Source organism: Melopsittacus undulatus, chromosome 5 (assembly GCF_012275295.1).
Source record: "Melopsittacus undulatus isolate bMelUnd1 chromosome 5, bMelUnd1.mat.Z, whole genome shotgun sequence".
Lineage (NCBI taxonomy): Eukaryota > Metazoa > Chordata > Aves > Psittaciformes > Psittaculidae > Melopsittacus > Melopsittacus undulatus.
Genome location: NC_047531.1, coordinates 61692156 through 61718782, shown reverse-complemented (window position 1 = coordinate 61718782; position 26627 = coordinate 61692156). Strand labels below are relative to the sequence as shown.

General features: G+C 36.5%; 2 protein-coding genes across 3 annotated transcripts in view; one reads left to right on the top strand and one right to left on the bottom strand.

Annotated features, from left to right (window-relative positions):
* Positions 1-26627, top strand: part of SEC24D (SEC24 homolog D, COPII coat complex component) — a 220628-nt gene that overhangs the window by 12978 nt on the left and 181023 nt on the right. The window contains exon 3 of the mRNA XM_005144138.3: positions 2371-2451. The gene's annotated coding sequence lies outside the window, so the exon portion shown is untranslated. The remainder of the gene's footprint in view (positions 1-2370; positions 2452-26627) is intronic.
* On the bottom strand, positions 1764-21542 carry MYOZ2 (myozenin 2). 2 transcript variants are annotated; one of them, XM_005144119.3, is made up of 6 exons: positions 21391-21542; positions 20731-20834; positions 15097-15266; positions 10560-10689; positions 8711-8894; positions 1764-2174 (listed from the first exon to the last, which is right to left on the bottom strand). In XM_005144119.3, the coding sequence occupies exons 2-6, from the start codon at positions 20804-20806 to the stop codon at positions 1943-1945; spliced, it is 792 nt and encodes a 263-aa protein (XP_005144176.1). In that variant the 5' UTR covers positions 20807-20834; positions 21391-21542; the 3' UTR covers positions 1764-1942. The 2 variants fall into 2 exon arrangements, with proteins under 2 accessions (XP_005144176.1, XP_005144177.1); XM_005144120.3 differs by lacking the exon at positions 21391-21542 and adding an exon at positions 13180-13200 and having other exon boundaries at positions 1943-2174; positions 15118-15266; positions 20731-20806.

Sequence of the window (26627 nt, the reverse complement as noted above, 5' to 3'; positions counted from 1 at the left end):
TGTAGGTTGTTTTTACGGAGTATGTAATAAAAATGATGTATCCCTTTTTATAGTCCTCTCTGTGTATATGCTATGCACCTGTTTTCTCATGTTCCTGTCCAGACAGGCTTACAAATGCTTATGCTTGCTCATAAAAAACAAATTACTCCAGAAGCTGTTTGCATTGCTCCTCACTGTTGGTTTCGTCTTTTTTTCTTTAGCCTTTCCATATTTAGCCTTGAAGAATTAATAGTTTTGTCATTCTATAATCATTGTACAATGCAATGACTAATCCCTTGCTAAAGTGTTCCTGGTCAGTGAGTTTGATTTTTTATTTCCTTTTTTTTTTTTTTCTTTCATAGGCTTGTGCAGGACCTGTACATTTGTTTGTGCAGTTTATGTGACAAAGTAAATAGATGACAATTTCCTTTGCCAGCTGTCTTAAATCAGATTTGAAACATGGAAACCATTTTTACAGACAAAAATTTCTGCAACAGAAGTAGGCAACACCTTTCCACTCTACATGTGGAAAAAATACGTGTGCCATACTTCAGATGTTGATTACTTCTGAAATACTCACTTTTGTATCTCAACACCACCAAAACCATTAATAAGGAAAATATCTGGAAAAACATTATTTTATTTGCTTACCATCATCATCATCTGTGGATTTTGAGATGAAATTTGATTAGCATGTTATTTTAGAGCTTGCAAAATTCTATGAATAAAATAATTTAAAGAAAAAAAAAAGTATCTGAGGTAACCAGAAACCTCTCAGAAATGCTCTGAGACCATAATGTCCTGGAGAAGCATCTAGGAAATATGAGAGTGGCCTATTGATTGAAGCTAGGTTTCAGGTTTCAAAACACATACAGACTAAAATGTGTATTAGAATATCCCACCTGCAGATGGTGGATACTTCTCAAATGCAGAAGCATTTAGAAATAAACAATTACTAAATAGGTGTTTGCCTCTTACTAGAATGTAGTTGGAACTTGAAAAGGGAGACTGAAAAACAGCAATCTCTTTTTCTTGCCTGCCCTCAGTGAAGTTATGCATACTTAGTAAGAGTCTGATAGTTGTGGTTCTAAAATATTAGAGCTCAAGAGCAAGGAAACTTGCCTGCTTTGAAGTCTCAGTATATGCTATGGCTGTAGGAGAAGAGGCTCTATGCAATTTCTTTCTAGTAACAAAAGCATTTGTGGTAACATAGCTCAGTGATACTAATTTGGTGTGCTTGATGTAACTGGTCACTGGTGAGTTTTTTAGTTGTGATTAACCCAAACATTCTAGACTTATCCAGGAAATACCTCTGTACTTTTTCATACCACTGTGTAACGTAATCTGTCATTGCCATTTTTTTTTGTATTTTCTGTAAACAAATCCAGGTGACATGGATATTGACATCCATAATTAAAGATGAGTAAGAGTCAGAAAGGAGGAAGATGGCCTTCCTGTCACTGGGGTAATGACAAAATTCTTTGGCTGAAAACAGGGTCTGAGAAAAAAAAGTGTTTTGTCTTCTTCTTGGTGATTTCTCCTGAGCAAACAGTACTCAGAGTGCACTGTTGCGATATTGCTCAGCTGTTTTACCATAATCAGGACACCTTTCAAATCACATCTCTTGATAGTGCTATCACTTTTTTTTGTTGTTGTTGTTTGGGGTTTTTTTGTTTTTTTTTTTTTTATTTTTTGTAAATGCACTTGTTCGTAAATGACAAGCAAAGATTTTAAAAAGTAAAAGGAGAACATGTAAACACAAACAGAAAATACTTATCGTATTTGCCAGATTAGTTTATTTATGTTATGACTACAGATGAAATTAGGTGCTGGAAAAGAGACATTGCATCAGACATTATTATTCATACTTCACTTGCCAAGGAAGAATTTTGTTGGTAGCCTTTAGTAATGATTGGACCAAAATACATGGTTGTGCAGCTTTCAGCTTTTTGTGCAGCTTATCTCACAGGTCCTCTGTTTCTGGAACAGTGTCAGAATCTGAAGGCTGAATGAACACTACAGGAATATTCTCAGATGACCATCCTTTTGGAGTTCTATTGAAGGATCTTCTGGTAGCAAGAGGGTTTGTGAGGATCATGAATCTGGGGTCATTTAGCATCAGTAGGTTATAATCTGGTACCTTGAATTTCACCAGCTTTGATGCTCTCTCAAAACCACCAAAAGGAGTGGCAACTCTGTAGATATTGGAGAAATAAAAGGAAAATGTGCTTTTAGAAATACCTGTTTCCTTTTCCTCCCAGAAGCTGAAAAGAACTGAAGCTATTTTAATAATACAGATTTGGTACAATTTCTTGTTTACATTTTCAAACTTTGGGAAATTGATTGTTTTTCTGCCAAATTCTCTTGAAGATCTGTTTTATTTTCCCTTAGATAAAGCCTTCAGCCTTCTTCGAAATTCAAATGTACAGAAAAGCTGAGGGAAGAAGATGTTGCAAGATAACCTTATCATTGGTGAGTCCCAGTTACTAAACTTACTTGTTGGTGATAAGTTTGTAAGTCTGAAAACAGTGCAATCTATTCTCTCTAGCAGGTAATTGGTTTAGGAAGTTCTCTCTCCATTTTCTTCTATCACCAGTTGCTTATTTCTCCCAGTACACTATATTTCAGCACCATATTGTTGTACCAGTTAGAATGTATGTTGGTTGTGCTATAAACTTGGGCTGCTTATGTGATCTGCGTTAAAACAAAGACCCTTCAAAACAAACAAACATTTTAAAATCCCAATTATTTCAGCAGTCTGGTTCATATCATTATGCTCAAACAACTGTACCAGTACAAGTGAGGAGGCAGTAAAGTGTAATGTGAAGCAGAAAGGAACAGCCAAAGACAACAGTCTCTGGAAAGGAGGGGAATGGGTGAGGACTTCTTACATAAGCTTTGTTTCTGAAGAAAATGTTTATATAACTAAACCTGGAAGCACTGACTGGCTGAAATTGCCCCCTCATCTTCAGTCAGTATTTTTCATGTTATTTAAATGTAAATGTTCCCTCAGGCAATGTTGCCTGACAAACTAAAAGATAAGAAATACTAAGCAGGAACTGACTGTTCCATGCATTTGCAAATATTTTAAAACAACAGTATTTTCAAATACCTCCCATTATTCTTTTGTATTTGTAGGTTTCTAGGCTGGAAAAAAAAATTCCAAAACTAAAACAAACCAAACTGAGTCTTTCTGTTACTTTTTCCAGACTCCTTTGTAAAAACAAACAAAATATAACGTGCTCTGCATTTTGATCAGCTGCATAACCTTGCTGGAATATACTCTATCCAGTTAAGAGTGAGATTTTTAAGCTACAGATTGAACACCTGATTTCTGTATAGATACTTAGTGGCATGCAAAATGGAATTTTTGTTGACCTGGAATTTCACCAGCCTTGGTAGGTTTTGTGTTTTCAATACAAACCAGCAGATCTGCTGGTATATATCTCCAGTGGCTCCAAGTGGTACAGTAGAAGCCTAAAGAAATGAATGCTGGCAGAAACCAAAAGAGGTAATTTGAAGATCTGACTAAGATTTTCAGGAAGATAACTACAGATAAAGCAAAACCTAGGGAGAATTAAGTACACACACAAAAAAAACCCTCAGATGTTAATTCAGAAAAATGAATCCATGACCTAAACCAAATGGTACTGCTCTGTCATTACACAGATAATTCGCTAGATCTTGGTATAAACAGCATTTGTTGGAGGGGATGATGTTAAGTGCAGAGGGTCAATACTGAAAGATGTAAAAAAAATCATGGAAGTTCTGGACATGCACACTTACTGAGTGAAGAACACTGCTTTGGATTAAGCTCTAAAAATGTTTCTGAGATGAAGATAACGCCAGATTTTGCAGGAGCAGCAGCCAGTCCAGGTATTAAACTCTCTTGAGGTCAAAGGAAATCCTTTATACAAAATGTTTGTGGTATCAAGCTATTCTTGTGAAACTGTCATCTAGGTCACAGTGTCAAATTGGATACAGTATGATACTGATTAAAAATAATGGCGTGGTAATTGGCACAGAGTGAATGTAGTGATCTACATCTTGCAGGATAATGAAGATTGTTTTAATTACTGCTCTAATTACAATACACATTCTCACAGTGGTGTAATATTTAATTCTCATCAATATGTAAATTAAAGGGATATGTATAAAATGTATAACAATTCTATAGTGTAAAACTTCATCTTTGCAGTATTACCGCATTTTAAATACAGCGTGTTTCTGCAGGTAACAGAAACCGGAGGCAGCTTATGGAAATTCAAATGTCTTTTGTGGGATAAAACCCCATGTAGTTGTGTACAAAGTCTGGCTTTAGAGAATTATGCATTCCAGCATGCTGGTGGAAACACATAAAGGAGAGTACAGTAACTGGCTAATAGATGTTAATTTTCCTTTACAGCAGCAGTATATTTTTGTGAGCAGTAACTTGTCTGACAACATGGTGTTGTAATGGCCTGTGTTGTGTACACGTCGACTTGTATCACTTGAGCTGTGATTCATTGTGTAGAAGCCTGAAACACATCTGGAAAAAATTCCAGTACTCATTGCTCATAATAAGGGTGGAAATGCTGATTCAGAGCCGTAGGAAGTGGCACCAGGAAGTGTAAGAGATTGTTTAATATTCACTTTGCATATTCCTAAAAAGTAGGTGCATGATTTAACAGTAGCAGGCACAACCACTTTTATTTTTAGCTGTTGTTTTAGCAGGGCAGGTTCTTCTTCCCCTCTCCTCCTGGCACCGCAGTCTTTCTTACTGAACATTATATTGAACATTGTCTCAATATAGGAGATTAATTGTAGCTGAAAGTCTGAAAATATGTTTTAACTGTATTGGATTAGCACCTTCATTTGCCTAATTACAGAAAATGTGAGTTTCATTCACTGTCATTTATAGAACATTCTGCTTATTGTTAATTCTGTGCAAAAAGGAGACATAGGAGCAAAGAATCTGACCCTGCAAACTCTCAGAGCTTCTTGGTAGCTCAGTGTAAGAGTTAGTACCAGTTTTCAGAGGTATTCAGGCACTACGGGACCAGCTTCTATTAATCTCACATCATTTCAAGTTAGCACCCAAAACTTCTCTGAGGCTCTACATCTCATCCTTTATACTGTAGAATTCAGAATCCATTAATCAAATAAAAACAGAACCCTATCTGACTGGACTGGATTCCTGCAGTGTTTTTGAAACAGTAGTCTTTGGGAATTGAGACAGCTGAGCAAGAATTTATCTGGTAGGAGAGGCAGAACTAGTCAAACGTGCTTGTCTTATGTGACTAAGATGTAGTCCTTTGTATATTACTCCTAATACTACCTTTGATGTTTTATCTGCCTTCAAGAAAGCAAATGGAATAAAAGTACTAATTTAATTAATATTACGAACTCCTCAACAAATGTAGATTCATTCTGTCTTTTCCACAAGTATTACTAGGTGCTTCCACGCTAATAAAAGAGGCTAGAAAATATTTCACTAGCAAATACTTCTTCAATCCTAATAGGAATTAATCTCCAGAGGAATCAGATGGCATGGCTGTGTTCTGCAGCATTTATCTGCTAGCACAGAATCATTTTCATCCAGGGGGAGGAAGGGTAGCCTGATCTGAACAGTCTGTTCAGGCATCCTCAGAACTCAGTTTCTCTGATCATGCTCTCTGTCTAGTGCTGTATGCTGTTAAACTGGCTGTCTCACAGAAAGCCCTTCCTCAGAAGGCAAATGTACCTGACATTTGCTGCCACCACTTCTGCCTTCATTGACCTGTAAGCATTGCAAGTTTCTTTCAGCATAAAAAGCATACTAGAGCTCCACTAATACCTCTATGAATTCTGTAATTCTGATTCTGACACTAGTATTAAAAATTGCACTGCTACAGAGTCCAGAGTCGCCTCTTCATTTCTGGCAGTGAGTGGAGAAAAAAAAATAAATCTGAACACTGTTTAGTGCTGAATATAGTTTTAAGCCATGCTTTTTCCAATACATCAGTCATCCCTAGCTGCTGAAGTTGCTTTTACAGTTTGTTGTGTAACAAGGAAAGCTGAAAGGAGCCTGAACATGGCTCAGAGAGTCTGCGTGCCATTTTCACAGATACCACTAAATGAGCTGGGAATAATCCCAGGCCCATTTCCTTTGGGAGTCCTATGCATCACACTTACTGTTAACCACATCTCCTCCTGACTAATGATGACTGTACCAATGTTTTGCACGAGAATGCATTGAATACATTTCTTGAATGATGAAGCATTACAGAAAGCCTTGATTGGTGCCCTGAGTGATAACAAAATTATCCCTTTATATCACTCTTTAATTGTTTAATACAGTATCATTTGCTTTCTCTCCAAGACTGCAATTAAAGAAGTGAAGGATGCTGTGACCCAGGTGCACAGTATTACATAGTAGGATCTAGGCACGGAAGTCCAAAAAGATACCTCACCTTAAGAACAAAGACCTTAGGCTGCTAAATTCCTGAGGTGCCTAATGTGTTCCTTATACAAGTGCTCAGATTTGCCTTTATCTTAGCTATACAGGCAGCTGCACTTATCTTACACCAAAGCTCACTGTAATTCTCTAATTAATAGTCTTCCATATAAGAGCCAGAAACCATCTTATTATATCTCTCCTAAGGGTTTGGCATTCTTGTAGAAACAAATCCAGGCTAGCCACATTCTCAATTTCTTTTTGCATCTACTCCTTCTTGCTAGAAAACATAAATCTGAGTGTACTGTATGTAACAGCTTTTCTAGGTCCATGAGGAATTCTTTTATTTTCTGGATTTTTTTTTTTTTTTTGATGAGGAGAGTTGTGGATTTTGTTTGTATGCCTTCTGTTTTGCAGGCCAGATCTGGATTTATATGCCAGTTTTTAGGTCTTTATGGCACTTACAAGGGAGAATATTGACTTTCCATTAGTGATAGGACAAGGGGTAACAGGTTGAAACTTAAACAGCAGAGGTTTAGACTGGATATAAGGAAGAAATTCTTTACTGTGAGGGTGGTGAGGTACTGGAATGGGTTGCCCAGGGAGGCAGTGAATGCTCCATCCCTGGCAGTGCTCAAGACCAGGTTGAATGAAGCCTTGAGTGATATGGTTTAGTGTGAGGTGTTCCTGCCCATGGCAGGGGGTTTGGAACTAGATGATCTTAAGGTCCTTTCCAACCCTAACTATTCTATGATTCTGTATGTTCAAGAAGTTCGGACTGTGGTGAGCCACAGTTTTACTATGTTCTACATAGTGTATATATATAGACAGAACTCCAAACAGTTTAAGTGTGGTAAAGAGGACAACTAACATACTTTGGGACCACAAAAGCCATCAGATACCATCTCAAGACACATACCCCTGTTAATGGGTATATTAATATATTAATAGTGCCCTGCCTAATGCCGTCTTTCAGGAATGACTTCCATGCTCAACTCAGAATCTCTCTTGTGAGAGGGAGAACTGATTCTGTCATTGTTATTTCTATATGTATTTTATGGTGGTTTTTTTTGGGGGGGGGGAGGTTGGTTTGGGGTTTTTTTGTGTGTTTTTTTGTTTATTTGCCTTTGATGTTTTTTAATTTTGGTCAGTTACAATAACCATACTGCATAAACTTTGCGGTTACTGTTCCAGTGTTAGCAGCTGTGGCACAACTCTGACTTGTATTTGCTGTTTTGTCTGCTGAGAAGAATGTGCCACACAGACTTAATTGTATTGCTGATAGAAACACAGAATTAGTGCAATGCCTGCAGTGCAGTTTTGATGTTGAACTGTGTAATTTTTCAGTCCTTGCACTCAGAGTTGAGGTGCCCACCTCTATGGCATAAACACAAGTGATGTTTGTGGTATGTTTCTTGAAGTTTATGTTGCCGTGACGCATTTTCTTTTCAATAGAGTGCTGTCTGGCATTTTGAGTAAGGGTTTTGTTTTGGCTCAGCTGTTAGGAACTCAGCAGGGGCTATTTAGAAAAAAACTGGCCATAACTTCAGTAAATACAGTGTGGGGGGTATGAATGAAAGCAAAAGACATAAGTAAGAATGTGTTCTAAAGCTTTCAAAATAGTTCAAACCCCATTATTTTCTCTGAATGTAGTCCTACTGAAAGCCTTAGTGTACTAGTAACTATGTAAGTAACCCTTCTACTTTAAATGTTTTTTTATGTATCCTTGTAACATTTTATCTGTTAATTTGTTACTGAGGGTTGTCAAAGGTAGAAAAACGTTAAATGCAATAAAATATGCAGTCTGCTAGCTATTTGGTGTGAGGGATGAATTGAAGGATGAAGTTCATGTTACTCTCATTGCCTAAAAGCCAAACCATGTGAGCTGCATTATTTAAAAAAAAAAAAAGGATGGTTTGCATTATGCAGCTTACAAAGTTTTGACTGAGAGTTTCTCTGCCAGATATTACAATCCCATAGCTAATGGAGTCAACAATGGAAATACTCAAAGAAGTTTCAAGGATTGCTCTAGCCCATGTTTCCCATTTATTGAGTACACTGAGTTCTGGTACTTACTCTTTCAGAGTTTTCAACAACTCATTTTACATTCCTAAATTCTAGAATTTTCTTTGCGGTCTGAACTTTAGAGAGACTAGTTTCCTTCTTAACTCTCGTTTGCCACTTGTAATCTGTGTGTTCATGTTTATGCATGTACTTCCAAACATAGGTGGTAAGTCTTTTTATAGGTGGTGGAAATGTTTAGTTTCATAGTAGTTTTTCTCTGCAGTGTAAAATTCAGTGTCCATTCACAATTACCTGTTAAAGCTCCTGTAATCAGGCAGTTCTGGTTTTGCTTCAGGTTTAAAAAGTTTAGGATATAAAGCTTCCAGCAGCTCTGGATCATCTCTAATAGCTTCTATCCAGGGAGACTGATAATACTTTGGCACAGAAGTAGTGTTGAACTTTTCAGGAGGAATTTCTTTCAGTGGTCCAGAATATCCTGCAGGGTGGTCAAGGCAAAGCCCTTATAAATAATAATTTGTGTTTTCTCCTTCCTTACCACCATCCTATGTTACTAGGAAGTTAAATACCATTATTTCACAGGTGGGTAAAATGAGCAATTGAATCAAATCACTGAAATAACAAAAATATTTTAAAAGCAACATTTTGGTTCAAACTAAAATAATTCTATATTCTTTGGGTTAAATTCTTCACAATTATTAAAAGGGGTTAGGCTTACAGCCATTATAGTGGAGTTTTTGCCTTTGCCTCTGCCTTAGATGCCTTAAAATCTCCTACCTACTTTGTTTCTGGTCCTTCTCATTATCTGAAAAAGTGGCAAATCAGTTTTCTCTGCATAATCATCCAAAGATCAGGCTCTGATCAGAATTCTACTAAGTAAATAAATTCCATATTCACTATGATATCTTCTAAAGCCAAGCATATTATGGCAGGAATTAATATGGGGGGAGGGGAGAAGCCAGACCTTAATGTACAATTTGAAGAATTTAAAACCAGTGAGACATTATCCAATTATATGTAGCACTATTTATTTGGAAAACAAAGAAAATCTGTTCTAACCTTTTAACGTCCCACTACATCTATCCCACGCTGGCCTTTTTAGCCATCAGTGCGCTTGTAGTAAGCGTGGGTAAAACCCTTTCCACGTCTTCATTCGCGAAGTCAAGCCATGACATCTAGCTGTTTAAATTAATGCTCTTTCCTTCTATGAGCTTAAAAAAAGCCCCATGGCTTCATATCAATTCCTTTTGACAGACTTTTTTTTCCTAAAGAAAGGCTTGAAGATTCCTGTCATGTCTTGGCAATGGAAATTACCTCTGTTCACATTGTATTTGACCAACGGATGCACAGAGTCCTAGCAGTCACTAACAGAGTAACATTGACCTAGTTTACATAGTCTGGAAAAGGTCTGCATGAAACATTCACTGAGTAGTTCTGAACAAAGAATGAATTTGTAAAAACCACACTCTGCTCATGGATAATTCATTAACAAGAAGAAGGTCTATATCACTGAATAAGTTAAGTAAAACAAATTGGCCTTCTTTAGTCTTTAAAGAATGAAAAATAAGACCTTCTTGTAGCTTGTTTCTTTAAATAAACACAACAATACCGTCACAGTTAAGGACTTAAAAAATGAATAGTTTATACAGCCAGAGGCAAAATCCTTAAGTTACTTCTCTACAAAGTTTTCTAGCAAAATTTACAGTGAATTCAGTTTCACATTTTTTGGTAACTAAACTACAATGAATAACTTTCAGACAGTTGAGCAGTGTGTTGGATATTAGAAACAAAGGTTTGGCAAAGAGAAACCTGTGCATTAAATCTGGTTTTAAATCTGAGGATCTGTTTTTTCAATGTTTATAAGGCTACTAACTATAGCAGCAGTCTTTCATGATATTAATGTATTTTTTTAGTTTAGGCAGAAGTAGTATGAAAGGCATATCAAATCTTTAAAAAGGAGCAGAAGCAACTGAAGAGCACCACTTGACATTTCTATGGAAGATTCTGATTAGTTACCTTATTTCTAATTTATTGATTTATAATATTAAGTCCATTAGAAAGTTCTTTTTGAAGATACTGTTTTTCAAAGAGTGCTATGAAATGAAACCTAAATATATTTAATGTTTGTAAACTCATACATTACCTGGGGCAATGTTGTCAGGATGTGGTGGGCTCCGGGGATCAGGAGTATTAGGAGGTGTCACTGGGGCATGCTGGTGAATCCCTTCCACACTGAGTCCATCCATTCTAACACTCTGTATGGGCTCTCCACGCTGCATTCAAATATAAGAAATGTCACTGACAGCACAGGCAAAAAAGCCTCTGTTGAGGGTTGGAGTGACACTCCAGTTTACAAGCTAGAGCTGAGACCTAGGGTATACTACCTGAAAGCATACTGTCCTGCTATTTGGTACCCTCTTTGGTCCCAAAATCTCCAGGGTTTTCTGGCTGTTAGCTAGAAGATGAAACAATTTCACAACTCTCTTACATTGGCTGTGTTGCAAAATTTAGTAATTTTTCAGTGTTAAGTATGATGTTCTTATATATTCAGACGTAAGAATGATATAATTTTTAATGTCTGTGAATTTTTTATTGAAAGGATTGGAGGTGTTGTGAGCAAGGTCAGCAAGACTCCCAAAGCCTTATAACCATTCAGCTGAGTTTCCTGACCTTTTTCTAAGTTTAGAATACTTAAATATTGATGCACAATCTACAAAGAGAGTCCATCCCATCTGATGCTTACACCAATCACAACAAAAGCTACCTGTGCCTATGGGCTGTGTGGTTTCAGCAAAGAGTAGTTCTGGTCACTTGGGCAGGCATAATATGTGTCCCTAGATCACTAGAATCTGTCATGTGCCAGGCAGAGCACCCTTGGCTATACCTAAAAATTCAAGAAATTTGGCAAGGCAATATTCAACCAGATTGAAATGCCAAATGCTTGCCTTCTCCCAGCCTGCCAGACAAGATGGGTGATGAAGGATCCCTCTGATCTTGTGATACCTCACTTGGAGTATTATGTACAGTTCTGGTGTCCTCAACATAAAAAGGACATGGAACTGTTGGAACAAGTCCAGAGGAGGCTACGAGGATGATCAGAGGCCTGGAGCACCTCCTGTATGAAGACAGGCTGAGAAAGTTGGGGCTGTTCAGCCTGGAGAAGAGAAGGCTGCGTGGAGACCTCATAGCAGCCTTCCAGTATCTGAAGGGGGCCTACAGGGATGCTGGTGAGGGACTATTCATTGGAGACTTTAGTAATAGGACAAGGAGTAACAGGTTAAAACTTAAACAGCAGAGGTTTAGATTGGATATAAGGAAGAAATTCTTTACTGTGAGGGTGGTGAGGCACTGGAATTGGTTGCCCAGAGGGGTTGTGTATGCTCCATCCCTGGCAGTGTTCAAGGCCAGGTTGAACAGAGCCTTGGATGACATGGTCTACTGTGAGGTGTCCCTGCCCGTAGCTGAGGTCTTGGAACTAGGTGATCTTAAGGTCCTTTCCAACCCTAACTATTCTATGATTCTATAAGTTTGTGTTGTTTGAATTTCAAAACACTGATTCTTCAGAGCTTCTCTTCCTGTATCAGTTGAAAATTCACTGCATTTGTTGAATAGCTTTTGTTTGAGGTTTTCCTTTGTTATAGAAATAACTTCAGTGTAGGTCACTTTCTGGAGATTCAAGGTATGCTGTTACTTTCCACCCTGATAGGGTATCAGTTCTAAAGAAACATTCGAAGGCTTAATCACTGTTGCATAAATATAGAATTAACATCTCGTAAGAAGTCAGTGTCTTATTTTAGCTATGACACATAGGCTAAAAGCAATTTAAATATAGACTGTTTAAGAGTTTGTTAAAGTAGGAAGCAAACAAATAATACTTATTTAAATTTCAGACAAACAAGATCAAGGCACAATGTTTTCTAGCCATCCATGTTGGAAAGATTAAATTTGGCAGGCAGAATCATAAAGATGATGAAGACACCACCAGTGGTAGCAAAATAGATACTGAAGGAAAGGGAACAGGAACCAAAGAGGCATCATTTTTTTCATAGAAACATAGAATAGTTAGGGTTGGAAAGGACCTTAAGATCATCTAGTTCCAAACCCCCTGCCATGGGCAGGGACACCTCACACTAAATGATATCACCCAAGGCTTCATCCGACCTGGCCTTGAACACTGCCAGGGATGGAGCATACACAACCCCTCTGGGCAACCAATTCCAGTGCCTCACCACCCTCACAGTAAAGAATTTCTTCCTTATATCCAATCTAAACCTCTGCTGTTTAAGTTTTAACCTGTTACTCCTTGTCCTATTACTAAAGTCTCCAATGAATAGTCCCTCACCAGCATCCCTGTAGGCCCCCTTCAGATACTGGAAGGCTGCTATGAGGTCCCCACGCAGCCTTCTCTTCTCCAGGCTGAACAGCCCCAACTTTCTCAGCCTGTCTTCATACAGGAGGTGCTCCAGGCCTCTGATCATCCTCGTAGCCTCCTCTGGACTTGTTCCAACAGTTCCATGTCCTTTTTATGTTGAGGACACCAGAATTGCACACAATACTCCAAGTGAGGTCTCACGAGAGCAGAGTAGAGGGGCAGGATCACCTCCTTTGACCTGCTGGTCACGCTTCTTTTGATGCAGCCCAGGATATGGTTGGCTTTCTGGGCTGCAAGTGCACACTGAAGCCAGCTCATGTTCATTTTCTCATTGATCAACACCCCCAAGTCCTTCTCTGCAGGGCTGCTCTGAATTTCCTTTTTGCCCAACCCGTAGCTGTGCCTGGGATTGCTCCAACCCAGGTGTAGGACCTTGCACTTGTCATGGTTAAACGTCATGAGGTTGGCATCAGCCCACCTCACAAGCATGTCAAGGTCCCTCTGGATGGCATTCCTTCCCTCTAGCATATCAACCGAACCACACAGCTTGGTGTCATTGGCAAACTTGCTGAGGGCGCCCATGTCACACCAGCATACTGATTGCACAGCATGCTTACTCTACATGTTTTCTGGTAAGAAGTAGACTAGAGGGGAACTGATCTGTCAGACCTTGTAGCAAAAGCATGGAACTGGATCAGGAATACTGGTGAGATAGAGGCTATGCTCAGGGTTTATCTGTGTAGCTTCTAATACTCAATACAGGGAGAAAGTGGGATGATGGTATTCATAGATGTGTTTCTGAATAACAGTGTTCTAATAATAGTTTTGAATGTCCAGTAAAGTTGTTCAGATTTTTATATGAGATTTCTTTTTGCAGATTTATTTTTCAAGAGTGGATTTATGAAAACTCAGACTTGATGCCTGTGTAATTTTATTTCTGTTGAGTGACCAAAAAAGTTTGAAATACCTGCACCACAAAAATAACTCACATGAATTTTTTTTTTCTGTGATGTGGGATATTAAGACATTCTTTTCTTCCAGAGGAAAGTTACTTTTTTTGTATGGAAAATGTAAATGCCACAGAATTACAAATGTATTTAGTATTACAGTCAACAAAGCATAGAGAGTTCCTTCTTTTAAGAAAGAAGCAACAATATTTTTGAAATGTTAGTTATGATATTGAAATATTGAACTTGGCTGCAATAATCACCTGAGTGTTTTATGTTTCCTTAAAATCAACGAGCTGTATTGATTTTATTGTTTCTGATATATTTACAGGCATATGTGTATTTTCTTTAGTAAAATGAAACATGAGTAAGCATGTTGGTGCTTTGTGGTTCTGGTTAATAAATTAATTGTTTCCTGTTTGTTCCAAAACAAGCTTTAGATTATATCACAACAGTACATTGTGTATAGTTATATATTTTTTTTTTATCCCATGTGAAGATTAAAGAGTAATTTAGTCAAAGTATTTGTATGGATTCTGTAGGGGTTGGAGGCTAACACAGTCATAGCACTAACTATGCAATGAATAGTTGTAAAAGCTTCAGGTAAAGAGAGTTGCTGTTCTACAAGAAATACCTCCTAGGTTAATAATAATTACTTTTTTTGTAACATATATGTCTTTTAATCTTCGAAGCATCGTAAAAGTACTGAGACAAATTCTGCTTCTTTAGTTGCCTACCTTTGTATCTGGAAGCAGGAGGGATGCATACATGTAACCGAGAAGCAGAATTTAATACAATACTAGAATCAGAGGAGCTGCTTGCGTGCTATATTAGACTGGGCATAGAATTTTCATGTTCAAATAATTAAAACTTGCAGCACATTGGAGAGTTAAGCAAAATTCATGAATAATGTTGTCCCTATTTTCAGAGGTTAAGCAAAAGGTCTGAGTATTTTGCAAAGACTGCAGATGAAACAAGTGCCAGGTACATTTAGTTCCTGCCATGAGGATTCACAGAGTATCATTCATTATTTAACCAATTCCTGAAGGTCTAGTTTGAAGAATAATTATCATTTCAGTGGCAAGCTCCATCCTTTTTCTCCCAGTTGAGTCATGCAGGCCAGAAGTGTGTTAGTGCCATCTGTGAGAGTAATTTTCCTTACTGGAAACCATGTTGAAGTCACCAACCTATTTTAACAAAAATACTGGTTGCATGAAGCAAACTCTTATTTCTTTCAACCTTCTGAATATTATTAAGTAGTTAATTTTAACATTAAGTAGTTAATTTTCAGTAGTCAACTAGGTAGTTTTTACAAGCTAGCCTCACTGTGTTTCATTAATAAATTATTACAAAATACTCACATTTCTTGGCTTGTTTGCTACGTAATGATAGTTTTCATATGTGTATTTGTCAGATCTCCGCTGACGTCTCTTGAAGAGTCTTGCACCTCTGTTGCTGAGCGTCGATAGTTCCTCTACCATGATATCTCTGGGGGTGCTGACTTTTTTACCAAGGTTTAAGCTGGGTGATTCTGCAATACAAGGGGTAAATACATGCCTCTGTTTTTCTTAAATGTCTGATACGGCATACCCTGCACCTGAAATCCAACAACATGTTAATGCATATTTCTGTAACACATAGAATAGCTTCATATGGTGTTAGTGAAAATAATGATTCTTTCAAAATTTTGGAACAGAGTTTTGAACACCACAAGCCTGTTTTTTTGAAGATACTAAAAACCTCAAGATCCAAATTTACTGCAGTTAAATAACATTCAGCTCTTACCAAAATTAGGTCTATAATGTCCTACACACTGTCTTAAAAGCAGACTAGTAAAAAGTGGCTTCTGCTGAAACCAGGAATGAAATTCCATCTGACTCCAGGGTTCTCACATCAGACCTTTGCTTCTGTGGCCTGTATTGGATGGATGAGCAGGTAGCCCCTTTTAAACATACCTTCCAGTTTCTTACTGCTTATAGACATTTTATTTTAATTTATTCTTTAATATTCTGCTTGCTTTTGAAAGCCAGGGCATGTTTTGTGCTGTAAGAAACTTTTGCACTAGGAAGTCTCTATTACATAATACTTTTAAACTATTTTTAAAGATCTCAAAATAAAGCGCAGGAGGTTGAAAATGGGAGTCCAAACAAAGAATTAAAACATGCTTCTAGGAACTATTAGATTTAAAACATTTGCTTTTTAATTCTCTCCCAAGAAGAAACTGAATTACTAGATGCAATATTACTTTATTCACCACATTTTGATTCCTTCTTTGTCTTTGGTGACTTCCTGGGAGATTTGAATAGGAAAATGAATAAGCAGGGGAAGGGGAGATCAACTTGGACTCTAAATGGCCAACTGAATATCAGAAACTCTACTTGGTCACCTTCATGATAATGTCCTGGACACTAGGATGCTGGTGGCAATAGTTGTTGCTTAGTGACTGAACTCCCTCTAGATGTCCTCAACCTATACATAAAGCTTAACCCTTAGAATACAGTAGTTTCAACACCAAACAAACTATTTTCTATTAATTTATTTCTGCTTAGAAGGTTGTAGAATTTAACAAACACAACAATAATTGGATTGCATAGTAAAAACAGAATTTCTAAGAAAATAATTCCTGTTGCCTCTTACTTAATATTTATAATTCTATTAATTGAAATAATATTCAGTTATTTCCCTAGGTTGTTCATAAACTTCAGGAAGAAAAATAGGAAGATGCAGTGTGCTTTGAGGACTATATAGTGATTATCGTGGTCTAGTATGTTTTTCTGATCCACTCAAAATCACATTTTGTTATGTCTTTAATAATAAGACATTCTATTCTTCATATATTCTTATGGTCTACAGGATTTAAAATTCTGAACTTTGGACATATATTTTAATGCATTAAAATGAAATTAAAGAAAATTATATGCAAGGAACCATATTGTGCTTCCAGAGTAAGCACACAGGAAATGCAATTTAAAATTAACATTACAAATTCATTAACAGCAGAAGGTGTATAATGATGACGGTAATATTGCATGTGCAGAGTTTCATTTTGAGTAAATGGCATGTTCAACATGGCATATATCTCCTAGTAACTTTATGTTGGAAAAACAATGTGATTTGCTGACATTAAGGAAAACTCAGTTGAGGCAGTTATATTAAATATTTAGCCAAAGCTGTATAGGTGAGAGTTTTCCATGTAATAAAATCAAACAAATCTGTGGGCCCTGAAGTGCATCAGTGTTGATCCACTTCTGTTCCTGCTGATTTCAATTGGATGTTTGCAGTAGATTTAAATGGAGCAGGAGTAAGCTTACTGTATCGTGAGCTTTAAAACTGCTTTAAAAATAGTATTTGCAAGGAATCCTAACAACCTCCTGTTATTTAAGAGGTAGCTACAAAACAGAGAGTTCTTAACATGGAAAAAATTGACTCAGCTTGCCCAGTGTATCTGTATCAGTGACAGATAGTAGATGGGTTTTGGCTCTGTGATTAAGTGCACTGGTTATTGGCCAGTGGCCTGACATTACGACCTGCAAGTCACATCTTGATTTTATCAGTTCTAAAGGTTACTGCAGAGGTATGGACTGTTGGATGGTTTTAGTAAGGAGTAAGAAATTTACCCCTCAGACTGTCAACATTTTCATGTAGAGAAAGCTTTTATCCTTTGTACACAGAGTGGGTAGTATGTGCATCCTCAGAGGCTGGGGTGCCAAGGTGATTGCAGATCTGTGTACAAACCACTCAGTATTCTTCGGTGACATGCTGGATGTTACCTATTTTGGGCCTTGCTGTTCCCTTACATACAAACTGTTCTTGTTAACATTAACTAAAGGCTCCAAGGTACTTTGTAAACCATAGTTGTGTACTATTGTGTATCCAGGCGTCATCCCAAAAACGTAAGTGTGAAGTTCCTTTGAGTCCCTTGCCAACTAAAATCTAATCATCTGTCGAGTTTTATGATGTGTCTAGGGATTGTTTCAGTGTCAATGCAGAAAAAGTGATGAACAATGAGAAAAGGAGGACATTTAGAGGGTGATAAAAAGAGAACATCAGTGTTATAAATGGATATTGTAAATTAATACTGGAAATATAATTCAAATTTTAATCCTGATCTTAACCTTTCAGCTTCATTTCTTAATTTGTTCCTGCCAAGTCCTTCCTGTCCTGTGCTTAAAATCATAACAGACTGTATTTAAATATGATTTATATAGTTCCTCCTGTATTCACTGACTAATCCCCCTTTAATCCTCCAGTTTACGGTCTTCTAAATACCTTAATCTGGATTATAAATTTCAGTAATGAATATCAGATAGTATGTTTGTTGTATTATCAGAAATAAGATTTTTTAACTATCATGAAAGATAATAATGTAGTTACTGAAGAATGTATTTGAGAAATAGTAGAGAACTGGACTTGAGATTTAAGTATAGTTGAAGACTAACCTGGTGAACTCCAACATGTGTAAATATATGTATTTACGTATGTTTAAGGAAGCCCTTAAATATGGCCCTTAACACTTGTATTTATGTATTTACCTCTACCAAGTAGCCTTAGAAATGTTATGATCAGTCCATGTCTGCCAGTGAAAAAATAAGCACTTGGGAAGGTCACTATATCCACATGCTGATTTACAACTACAGTTTATCTTCTGAGACCATAAAAGGGTTTATCTTTAGTGTCTCTTCCTGCAACATTTTATGGCATATCAAAATTCTGTAAAACACAAAGTCATGTCCCACAAGCCAATGGAAGATGTGGTCTCTCAGTCATTACCAGTCTTGCCCAGAGATTAGTAATCTATGAAACACTGGTAAAAACTTGACTCATTTTGTATTTTATCAACAACTGTTTCTGCTATGAATATCTTTTAACAAGGAGTTTGAGGTTCACTCTTTACCTGAAAGCCTTATAATAAAAGGGGGCTGAAATAAAAGTGCAGTGGGTATGCTTTCTGTGTGTCATTCCAAGCTACCAGGACTTGCATTACAGAATCTTCTCTTACTCTTTACCTCTGTTAGCAGTAGAGAGTTTCATAGGTCAGTGAGACTGGCTGAAACAGTATATTTAATTTTTATGCAGGTGCAGGACTGTCATTATTAGTGATGCAGACCCCAGAAAGACAGGACTTCACCTTCCAGATCTCATGTTAAGCTTGTTGAATTAACAATTAGGGGAAAAATGAAATGTTAAAAATTGGCAGAGCTGAATTTAGCCATTTAAAAACCAGATTTCTCCTTGATTTCTCCAAGAATTGTTCAGATTAGGCCCCAAAGAACTAGCATATATTTTGTGTGATTACAGCTTTGGTTATCCTTCTGGTTCTTAACTGGTTTCACTGAACTTGTATCATTATAAATTTCAGGCTTTTATCGCACTCATTTAATGGAATTTAATATTTTTTAAAATATTTAAACATCCCAGTCATCCAGAGAGATACATCCTTCAAGTAGGATGTACACTTGTCCATACATATGTAGATACACATACATACATTTGCGGCCTTCTGTGGCTGCATATCATAGCATATCTTGTAGGGTAAGCTGTCATATCTATGTGTATGAATCTAAATTTGACAGCAAATCTGATAATACATAAGTAATAAAAAAGAATAGGTTATGTGAGGCAAATACCAAGGATCAGCACACATTATCCAATAATGCCAATGATTTTGAGAACTGTATGGTTGATTTATTAGTATTGCTGTGAATAGTAACAGCATTTACCATGCAAAATGCCTGGTTCCAAACAAACATATGAAGGACTTTCTCCCCGGTCCCCAGAGTGCTTACAGAACAGTTTCAGGCACATAGACTACTTGGGTATACAATATCCCCCAGAACCCCAATGAAGTTGTAATAAAATCTGTAGGGGCAGACTGGCTTTCAGATTTAAGTGTGTGTTCAGTGGAGAATGGAAAGAGGAAAGAGGCATTTGACTAGGAAGAGAAATTACAGGAAAAAAAGAAATGGCAATATCAAAAGGACTAGAACCAGGTACTAAAACTTACAGCTTCTTTTCCTAAAAACCTGATGTCTCTTGTCCTACTCTTCATGCAGTCATTATAGTCAGTGATAAATATAGAAACCATTCCCGAATTCTTTGGAGCAAAAGCCCACAAGAAAGATTTTCAATACTGGAATTTCATGTTTAGTGTTTTGTCCTGGGTGAGTGATACGATTTTCATAAATTTTTAAAATTTATGGAGCTCCCTCTTTTTAAAGTGAGGCTTGTGGAATCCTTTTCTAAAAAATCGATCTTTTATATAGATGGTAAAAAAGGCTTCATGGGCAGGATTGGAAGTGTTTCCCAAAGCATCCAGCACATACCTAATGAAAGCATGCAGATTTGTATTCCCAACTAAGTTAATTGCTTCTTAAGGTGTCACACCAGAAGGGTATTTTTTTTGAGAACCTGTTATAAGAAATCAAACTGCCTTCTGATAATGGCTACATTTTCATCAGTGCAACAACAGAAAAGTAAGCTGTCTTCACATAAGATTAACTGGTGGCTGTGAGTTAGAGAGAATTGCCAAAGGCTAGTAAAATTTGTTAGTTACAAAGATAAAAATTTGAGAGGAAGGAACAGAGATGTAAATGTTTGTTTCAAAATTTTTTATCATTCATGTAAAACAGCAGAGTAAAACAGCAGAAAAGAGGATACAGATCAGCACGTTTCTTAGATAATAGCCTTTTAAAATGGAATGAAGTCATGTTGTTAACCCCAAATAATATTCTGAAAGGCTATCCTAGCAGAATGTGCATCAGCTGTTAGATTACTTCATTCCTCCACAACAGTTGTTCATCTGAAAATAGCTTTCATATGAAAAGAGGCAACTACAAAAGGATTAGTTACCATAGGCAGCATGATACTCCCACAAGATTATTTATGGCAAAACACCCAGAGACAAAGCTGTAAGAGTTAAACTCTATGATTAAAAAAATATATTAGGGAGGGCTAGAAGACATTGCATATACAGTAAACTGGGTTCAGCGCTATACCATTTCTGTGTATTTCATCCATAATCGCTGATGCTTGTTTTTTCCTCTCTTTGACCATGGCAGAATGTGATAACATTGTGATTTTCTGATAGGATTTTTCCTTGCTGAAAAAAAACAAAACATTTAACATTGTTGAGCCAGCTGGCACAATTTGGTCAGCTTTAATTTTTGATAAACTGTTTAGAATGGTTGAATAATGAAGTTAGTTATTTCCGATTTATAAATACTGCACTTTTAATTGTGTGAAATGCACTGGCAGTTCTTGCTTGCAGACAGACGCAAGAACATGATTCTGGTGGATAGAGAATTCAAAGAAATGGTCTTTGAGTTGTCTACATAAATTCTGTACCAAAATCAGTGTCTGTAGTCTAGGCCTTCTCACATCTACACACTATTAAAAGATGTAATTTCATAACTATTATTTTAATTACATCTTGTTTTATGACTTCAGAAATGTTACATTTTGACATTTCTTAATCTAATAAAGAACTTGAGGAACTAAGAGAGACACCCTGGCATCTTCAAAGAAACTGCATTTCTGACTAAGTAAGAGAAATAACATATTTTTAATCACAGAGTCAAGAGGTTACATAAATGTTTTCTGTATGATAGTTTTTAGGACAGACAATGTCAGAATATTTCAGGAAACAATACACTTACCCTAGTGTTTTGTTGTGTAGAAAAAAAGCGATCTCAACCCTTTAGTTGAAGCTTCCGGAGTTAGTTACGTTACAGGGATGACCTGCCTGGTCCAGGATGGTTTCTACCCTTGTGCTTGGATCTGCATGGTACCTAATACCAAGACAAACTGGGGGCTGATACTCTTCAAAGGGACTGGCATCCAGCTGACATCAACTAGTTATATATAGAATCAAACACTCTAGCCACTCATATCTTCCTGGCAAAAGAAGAGAACAGAAAAGATTCAACTGCACCCACAACAAAGGGAGTTTATATCCTTTTCAGAGCTTATTGGAAGATTTAATGGAATGCCCCCCTCATACCTGCACAGATCATCTCCTAATCACCTCTGAGAATAATAACCTCCATGCTATAACCAGGAAATGAACATTTAAAAATACAATGTTAAATATATGGATGGGCAAGACAGATGAGAATGGCATGGGCTAATCCTTTAGTGTAAGATGAAACCATGCTTCAATAGTAGCTGATGGCTACAGTCACAGATGGCTGATACACAAAGTCTGTTCTGAAAAAGAAATACAAATTTTTCAGTATTACATGTGGTAGGGGTCGATTGTTCAAAAAGCACTCCTCAAAACCAGTTATTCAAAATCTCTTAATTTTGTTTGTGCATTAGGAACAGAAACCTGCAGTAATTTGAAGCTTAATAATATTCAGCATTCTGGGATACTGTTGTATCATTTTATCAAACGAATGTTTGATATTTAGAGCACAGATATTTCATAACAGCAACCAACTTTGGACAGAAATAAGAAGTGGCAGAAGGAAACATTCCCCCCTTAGCCTCCTGTCAGAAGGCAGCTAGCTAAATCATGGGACAGTAAAAGCAAGATGAAGTTTTTGTATTTTGGATTTGGGTTTGTTCTAAGAAGTTTCTTTTTCTCATGGAAAATTACGGTTTTGTTTCACTTGGAGGAGTCATCAGAAAATTACTTGGATCCTGATACAACAGGAGAAAGAAATTATGACTGCAAATGGAATCTGGATAGTAAAATGTACCAACAGTGCACATAACTTTTTGAGCAAGAAGCACTCTGATACAGATAAAATGTATGAGTCGGATGCAATGTCCTAAAAGCCTGCTTGTCCAACCATAAAATTGCATTATTTTTAACTAAAGCTTTCTATTCCTAGGCTTAGCTTTTCAAAACTTTTTTTTCTGAGATCCTAGATATCTTTGCCCCAAAGAGGTGTTAATTTTAATCCTCACTATCAGAACTTACCTGCTGCTGTTACTCATTGGTAATCCTTTTCTAGTTTTTTGTGATTGGATCGGCCAGCTTTGATGCTACCAGCAAGCACGGTCAAAGTCCTGGTTGAATGTTATCATCCCAATGGAAAACCAAGATTGTTCTCAGTGGTTCACTACCAAACTGTCAAATGATGTTGCAGGAAAGTCTGTCAGGGGCTCATGGTGCTCCTATTTTCATTAATAGCTTCAGTGAAGTATAGAATGTCAGAGAATGCCAATCTAGGAAAATTACAAGCGATCTGTAGGAAAGAATATAAATGTTAGCTTGATGGACTGGAAAAAACTAAAATGCAATTCAGTAAAACCACATCCAAATGAAGGCATAAAGTGGGCATTCAACTGATAGACACTGAACTTTTCTTAAAACTTGAATTTTTGATCCAGGAGAAATTAGCAAGAGGTATCCTAAATGGTAATGTGTTTAGTCTATTCCAATTTCTGTTAACTAATAGAATAAAAAATACACTAGTAAGCTAAATTATGCTTTTACACTATTGGAACATGTACAATTCAGTCAACTGTTACTGCTGGATGGCTGCAAACTTTTGAGAATGGTAGAATCAGCCTTCAAAATAACACTGAAAAGTTCTTGAAATAATTCAAAGTCAATAAAATTAAGAGATAAAATGCAAAGTAGTTGCTCAGAAGAAGGAAAAACAGCAGTCTCTTCACATGGAAAATGAGTCTGTAGTCTGGTCTCCAATCTTGTTCACAAAGTCTGGAATAAGAAATAACCAGCTTATTGTATATCAGAAGTACAGGCAACATATTAGAAACTTTCTTTCCTGGAGGACCAGAACATTTAGCAATGTGGAAAGCACATCCTTAGCAATTTTTATAAGCAGGTAGGTTAGGCAATACTGGTCCTGCTTTAGGAGGAATTGGTGTGAACTTGATGACTTTGCATTTCACTTTCAGCCTTAATTTTTGTAAAATTTGTAGATACACTCTAGATAGGAATAATCATTATCTAACAATCTCACCAGTTAACCTGTTGCATTGGTGGTTTGCTTTTTGTTGGAATTGATACTGAAATTAGCTTTTTTTTTTCAGTTTTATTTCCGGCACTTCACAAATCCAGGGGGTGCCCGTTTAGCCTTCACAAAGTGACAGTACTTAGATTTCACTTACACAGTTTGTAAGTTTGGTTTTATTTAAGATTTTTGCATGCTTTCACTTATGTATTCAGGACCCACTTCTGATTTTGTTTGCAATATCTGAATATCTGAATGATGCAATAATGTAAGAATGTCAGATGTTGCATTTGGTGGCCCCAAGGACAAAATGTGAACACTGTGATGTTTGGAAATTTTGTGAAGTCAACTTATTTGTGATACTTGTGTATGGGTCCAAATGCTTATGGCAATACCTGTGGTTAAGCAAAGTGCTTCAGATCAGAGGTTTAAGAATTATTTTAGTACTTTTATTTATTTTGAAACAATTTTCTATTTTATGTATTGTCACCTACCACATTGTTGAACTTCTGAAAGTATATTTTATTCTAAAGAAAAAGCAGTGATAGCAACTTACAGACGACACAACCTGAAACTTTACTGACAGATATTTTTATCTGTAAATTTTATCATTTAGAAGTTTAACTTTAAAAAACTATGTACAATGACTATACTAGAGTTTGATTTACCACTTACTTCTGTGTCAAGATTTTGCGATTAACTGAGATAGATATAAACATTTGTCATTGCAGTTGAAAAAAAGAATGTTTAACTGTCGTAGCTGCAAAACTAGAGCTCATCCTGTTGAATGCTCTTTTCTTTTTACAATGCTCAGAGAAGTTCAGGGCACATAAAATATACCAGGTTGCTAAAATATCATACATGATGAATACAATGTCCATGATAATGAGTAAAGCTTAAGGAAGGGGAAAGAATTACAACACTGTGACATCATAATAAAAATTAAATCTTGCATTTCAGTGAGAAGCATTATTTAGTAAGTGGAAAACTAGAAGGGTTAAGTCAGCCTGTGAACAAGGACCACATTTACCTGTCTTCTTCCTTTAGGTCATTTTTATTTAACAAAGTAAGACTTCTCCTTCCAGTATTATCTTTTCTAGCACCTTGTGAGATCTTTCCGTCCACACTGTTACCCCTGAATTGTGTAACTGAGCAGAAAGGAGTCACAGATTGCAGGTGGAAAAAGCCCGAACTACACACAATCATCCACTTCTATAAGTAATTTCTCCCTCATTTTTTCACTTTTTCTTTTCCTTGCTTTCTTTTTCTCTTCAACATGGAAGGCAATGAGTTAATGAGTTGTCTCTCAAACAAGACTTAATTTATAGACAATTTAAATGCTGAATAATGCCTTAATTCTTAGTGGTTGCTTAATTCATCCTGAGACTGTGACTGCCATATGTGCTTATTTTTATGCCTTGTATTTAAATCCATGAACTATTTAGGATATTAACGTTAATATATATATGGAGTCTTACGCACAATATGAGTGAAATCAAGAGGTTCAGGGATTAGATATGTGTGTTTGTAGAAAAGGGGGTTGTAAGTACTACAGTTACAGTAACAAAGTCACTGCTCAATTAGTGACTTAACTGATGGTTCTGTATTCTGTATTTGTCTTATCTTCAGACAGCTATTTGCAGGTATAGCTGTTACTGTGAAATACTTGACTGGAGACAAAGAATAAATAGGCAGAGATAAACTACCAACAGTTGGTTTTTGGTTTTTTGTTGTTTTTCTTTTGTTTTACATTAAACCTGTCCTTATAGATGTGGGGGTCAAAAGAGCATTGCAAAAATCAGAGATGTGAGAGTTTTCCTTCTGAAGAGAGTTCTACTTTCTTCTTTTGCAGTGCTTAATTTCAGTAGTAGTCACAATAAAAGTCTTACACATTTTAAATGCAGACAAGTGGAAAATGTTGTTCCCCAATTTGCCTCACAGTAGATTTTCATGTGTGTAAAGGAGATGTTTAGTTTATGCTCAAGTCAGTTGATGCGTAACAAAGAAATGAATGGAAGTAAATGCTGGCATTAGGAGAAAGCTTGCTCCATGTGACAAGTAAGAAGTTGCTGAGGAAAGCCTGTATTAGATTGTATTTGCTAAAACAAAAGCTTAGGGGCCTGACACATTTTCTGTCACAGGTCTTTCCAATTTGTATTTTTTGCCTCTCACACATTGAATAATTTTTTTGGCAGTTCTCCCACCTTCAGGAAAATCTGCAGACATGTTTCTCACAAATTTAGCATGATCTAGCTGAATGTTTTTCTTGACAATAGTAGGGAGGTTTTATATGTCTTTGTAAAAGTTAAATCCTGAAAAATGTAGACCTACAATCCTGCTTTTACTTAAATTCTGAAGTTGCGCTAGCCAAAACCTCTCGTCTGTGTTGTGAATGAAATTAAGTCCCGTTATAGTTATAAATTTCCATGACATATGCTTTGCATTCTGACATAGGCAGTACAGGGCTCGCTAATTTCACTTCTAAATTTTGGTTCGTTTGAATGAAAAAAAAAAAAAAATTATTGTAGAGTTGTTTAGAATATGCTTCCCTATTTATGAAGAGTGTGGAACTTTTTGTGAATATTTTCAGTTTTAAATTTTGTTTATGGGAAAAAAAAGTCTTTATTTTTGCAGATAAGAAATTAAGTATTTTCATTGCAGTTACATGCTGGATTGGTACTTTCTCTGTAGCTACATTGAACAGACTGGCAAGAGACTGATACAATTGAGGTATTGATAATCATGTAATCAATGATGTATAACATATTTGATAGGCTTTTCAAAATACTGTTACTGTTGTCTTTCTGTTCAAGTTCCAAAGACTATCATAATTTTCAGGGATATACTCTAAGATTGACTATCCTCATTGTCATCATTTTTTAGAAAAGAAAATTGGAAGGTTTATTTTGTAGAGTTTCCATTTGCCCCATCACACATAGTAACAGTTTACATAGAAAGCTTGCAAA

Coding starts and splice junctions, on each gene's coding strand:
- MYOZ2 (XM_005144119.3), bottom strand. CDS start 20,806: ATGTTATCACATTCTGCCATGGTCAAAGAGAGGAAAAAACAAGCATCA. Junction 15,267..20,730: donor GGATGAAATACACAGAAATG/GTATAGCGCTGA, acceptor CTTGTATTGCAG/AATCACCCAGCTTAAACCTT. Junction 2,175..8,710: donor GATTACAGGAGCTTTAACAG/GTAATTGTGAAT, acceptor CAATATCTACAG/AGTTGCCACTCCTTTTGGTG.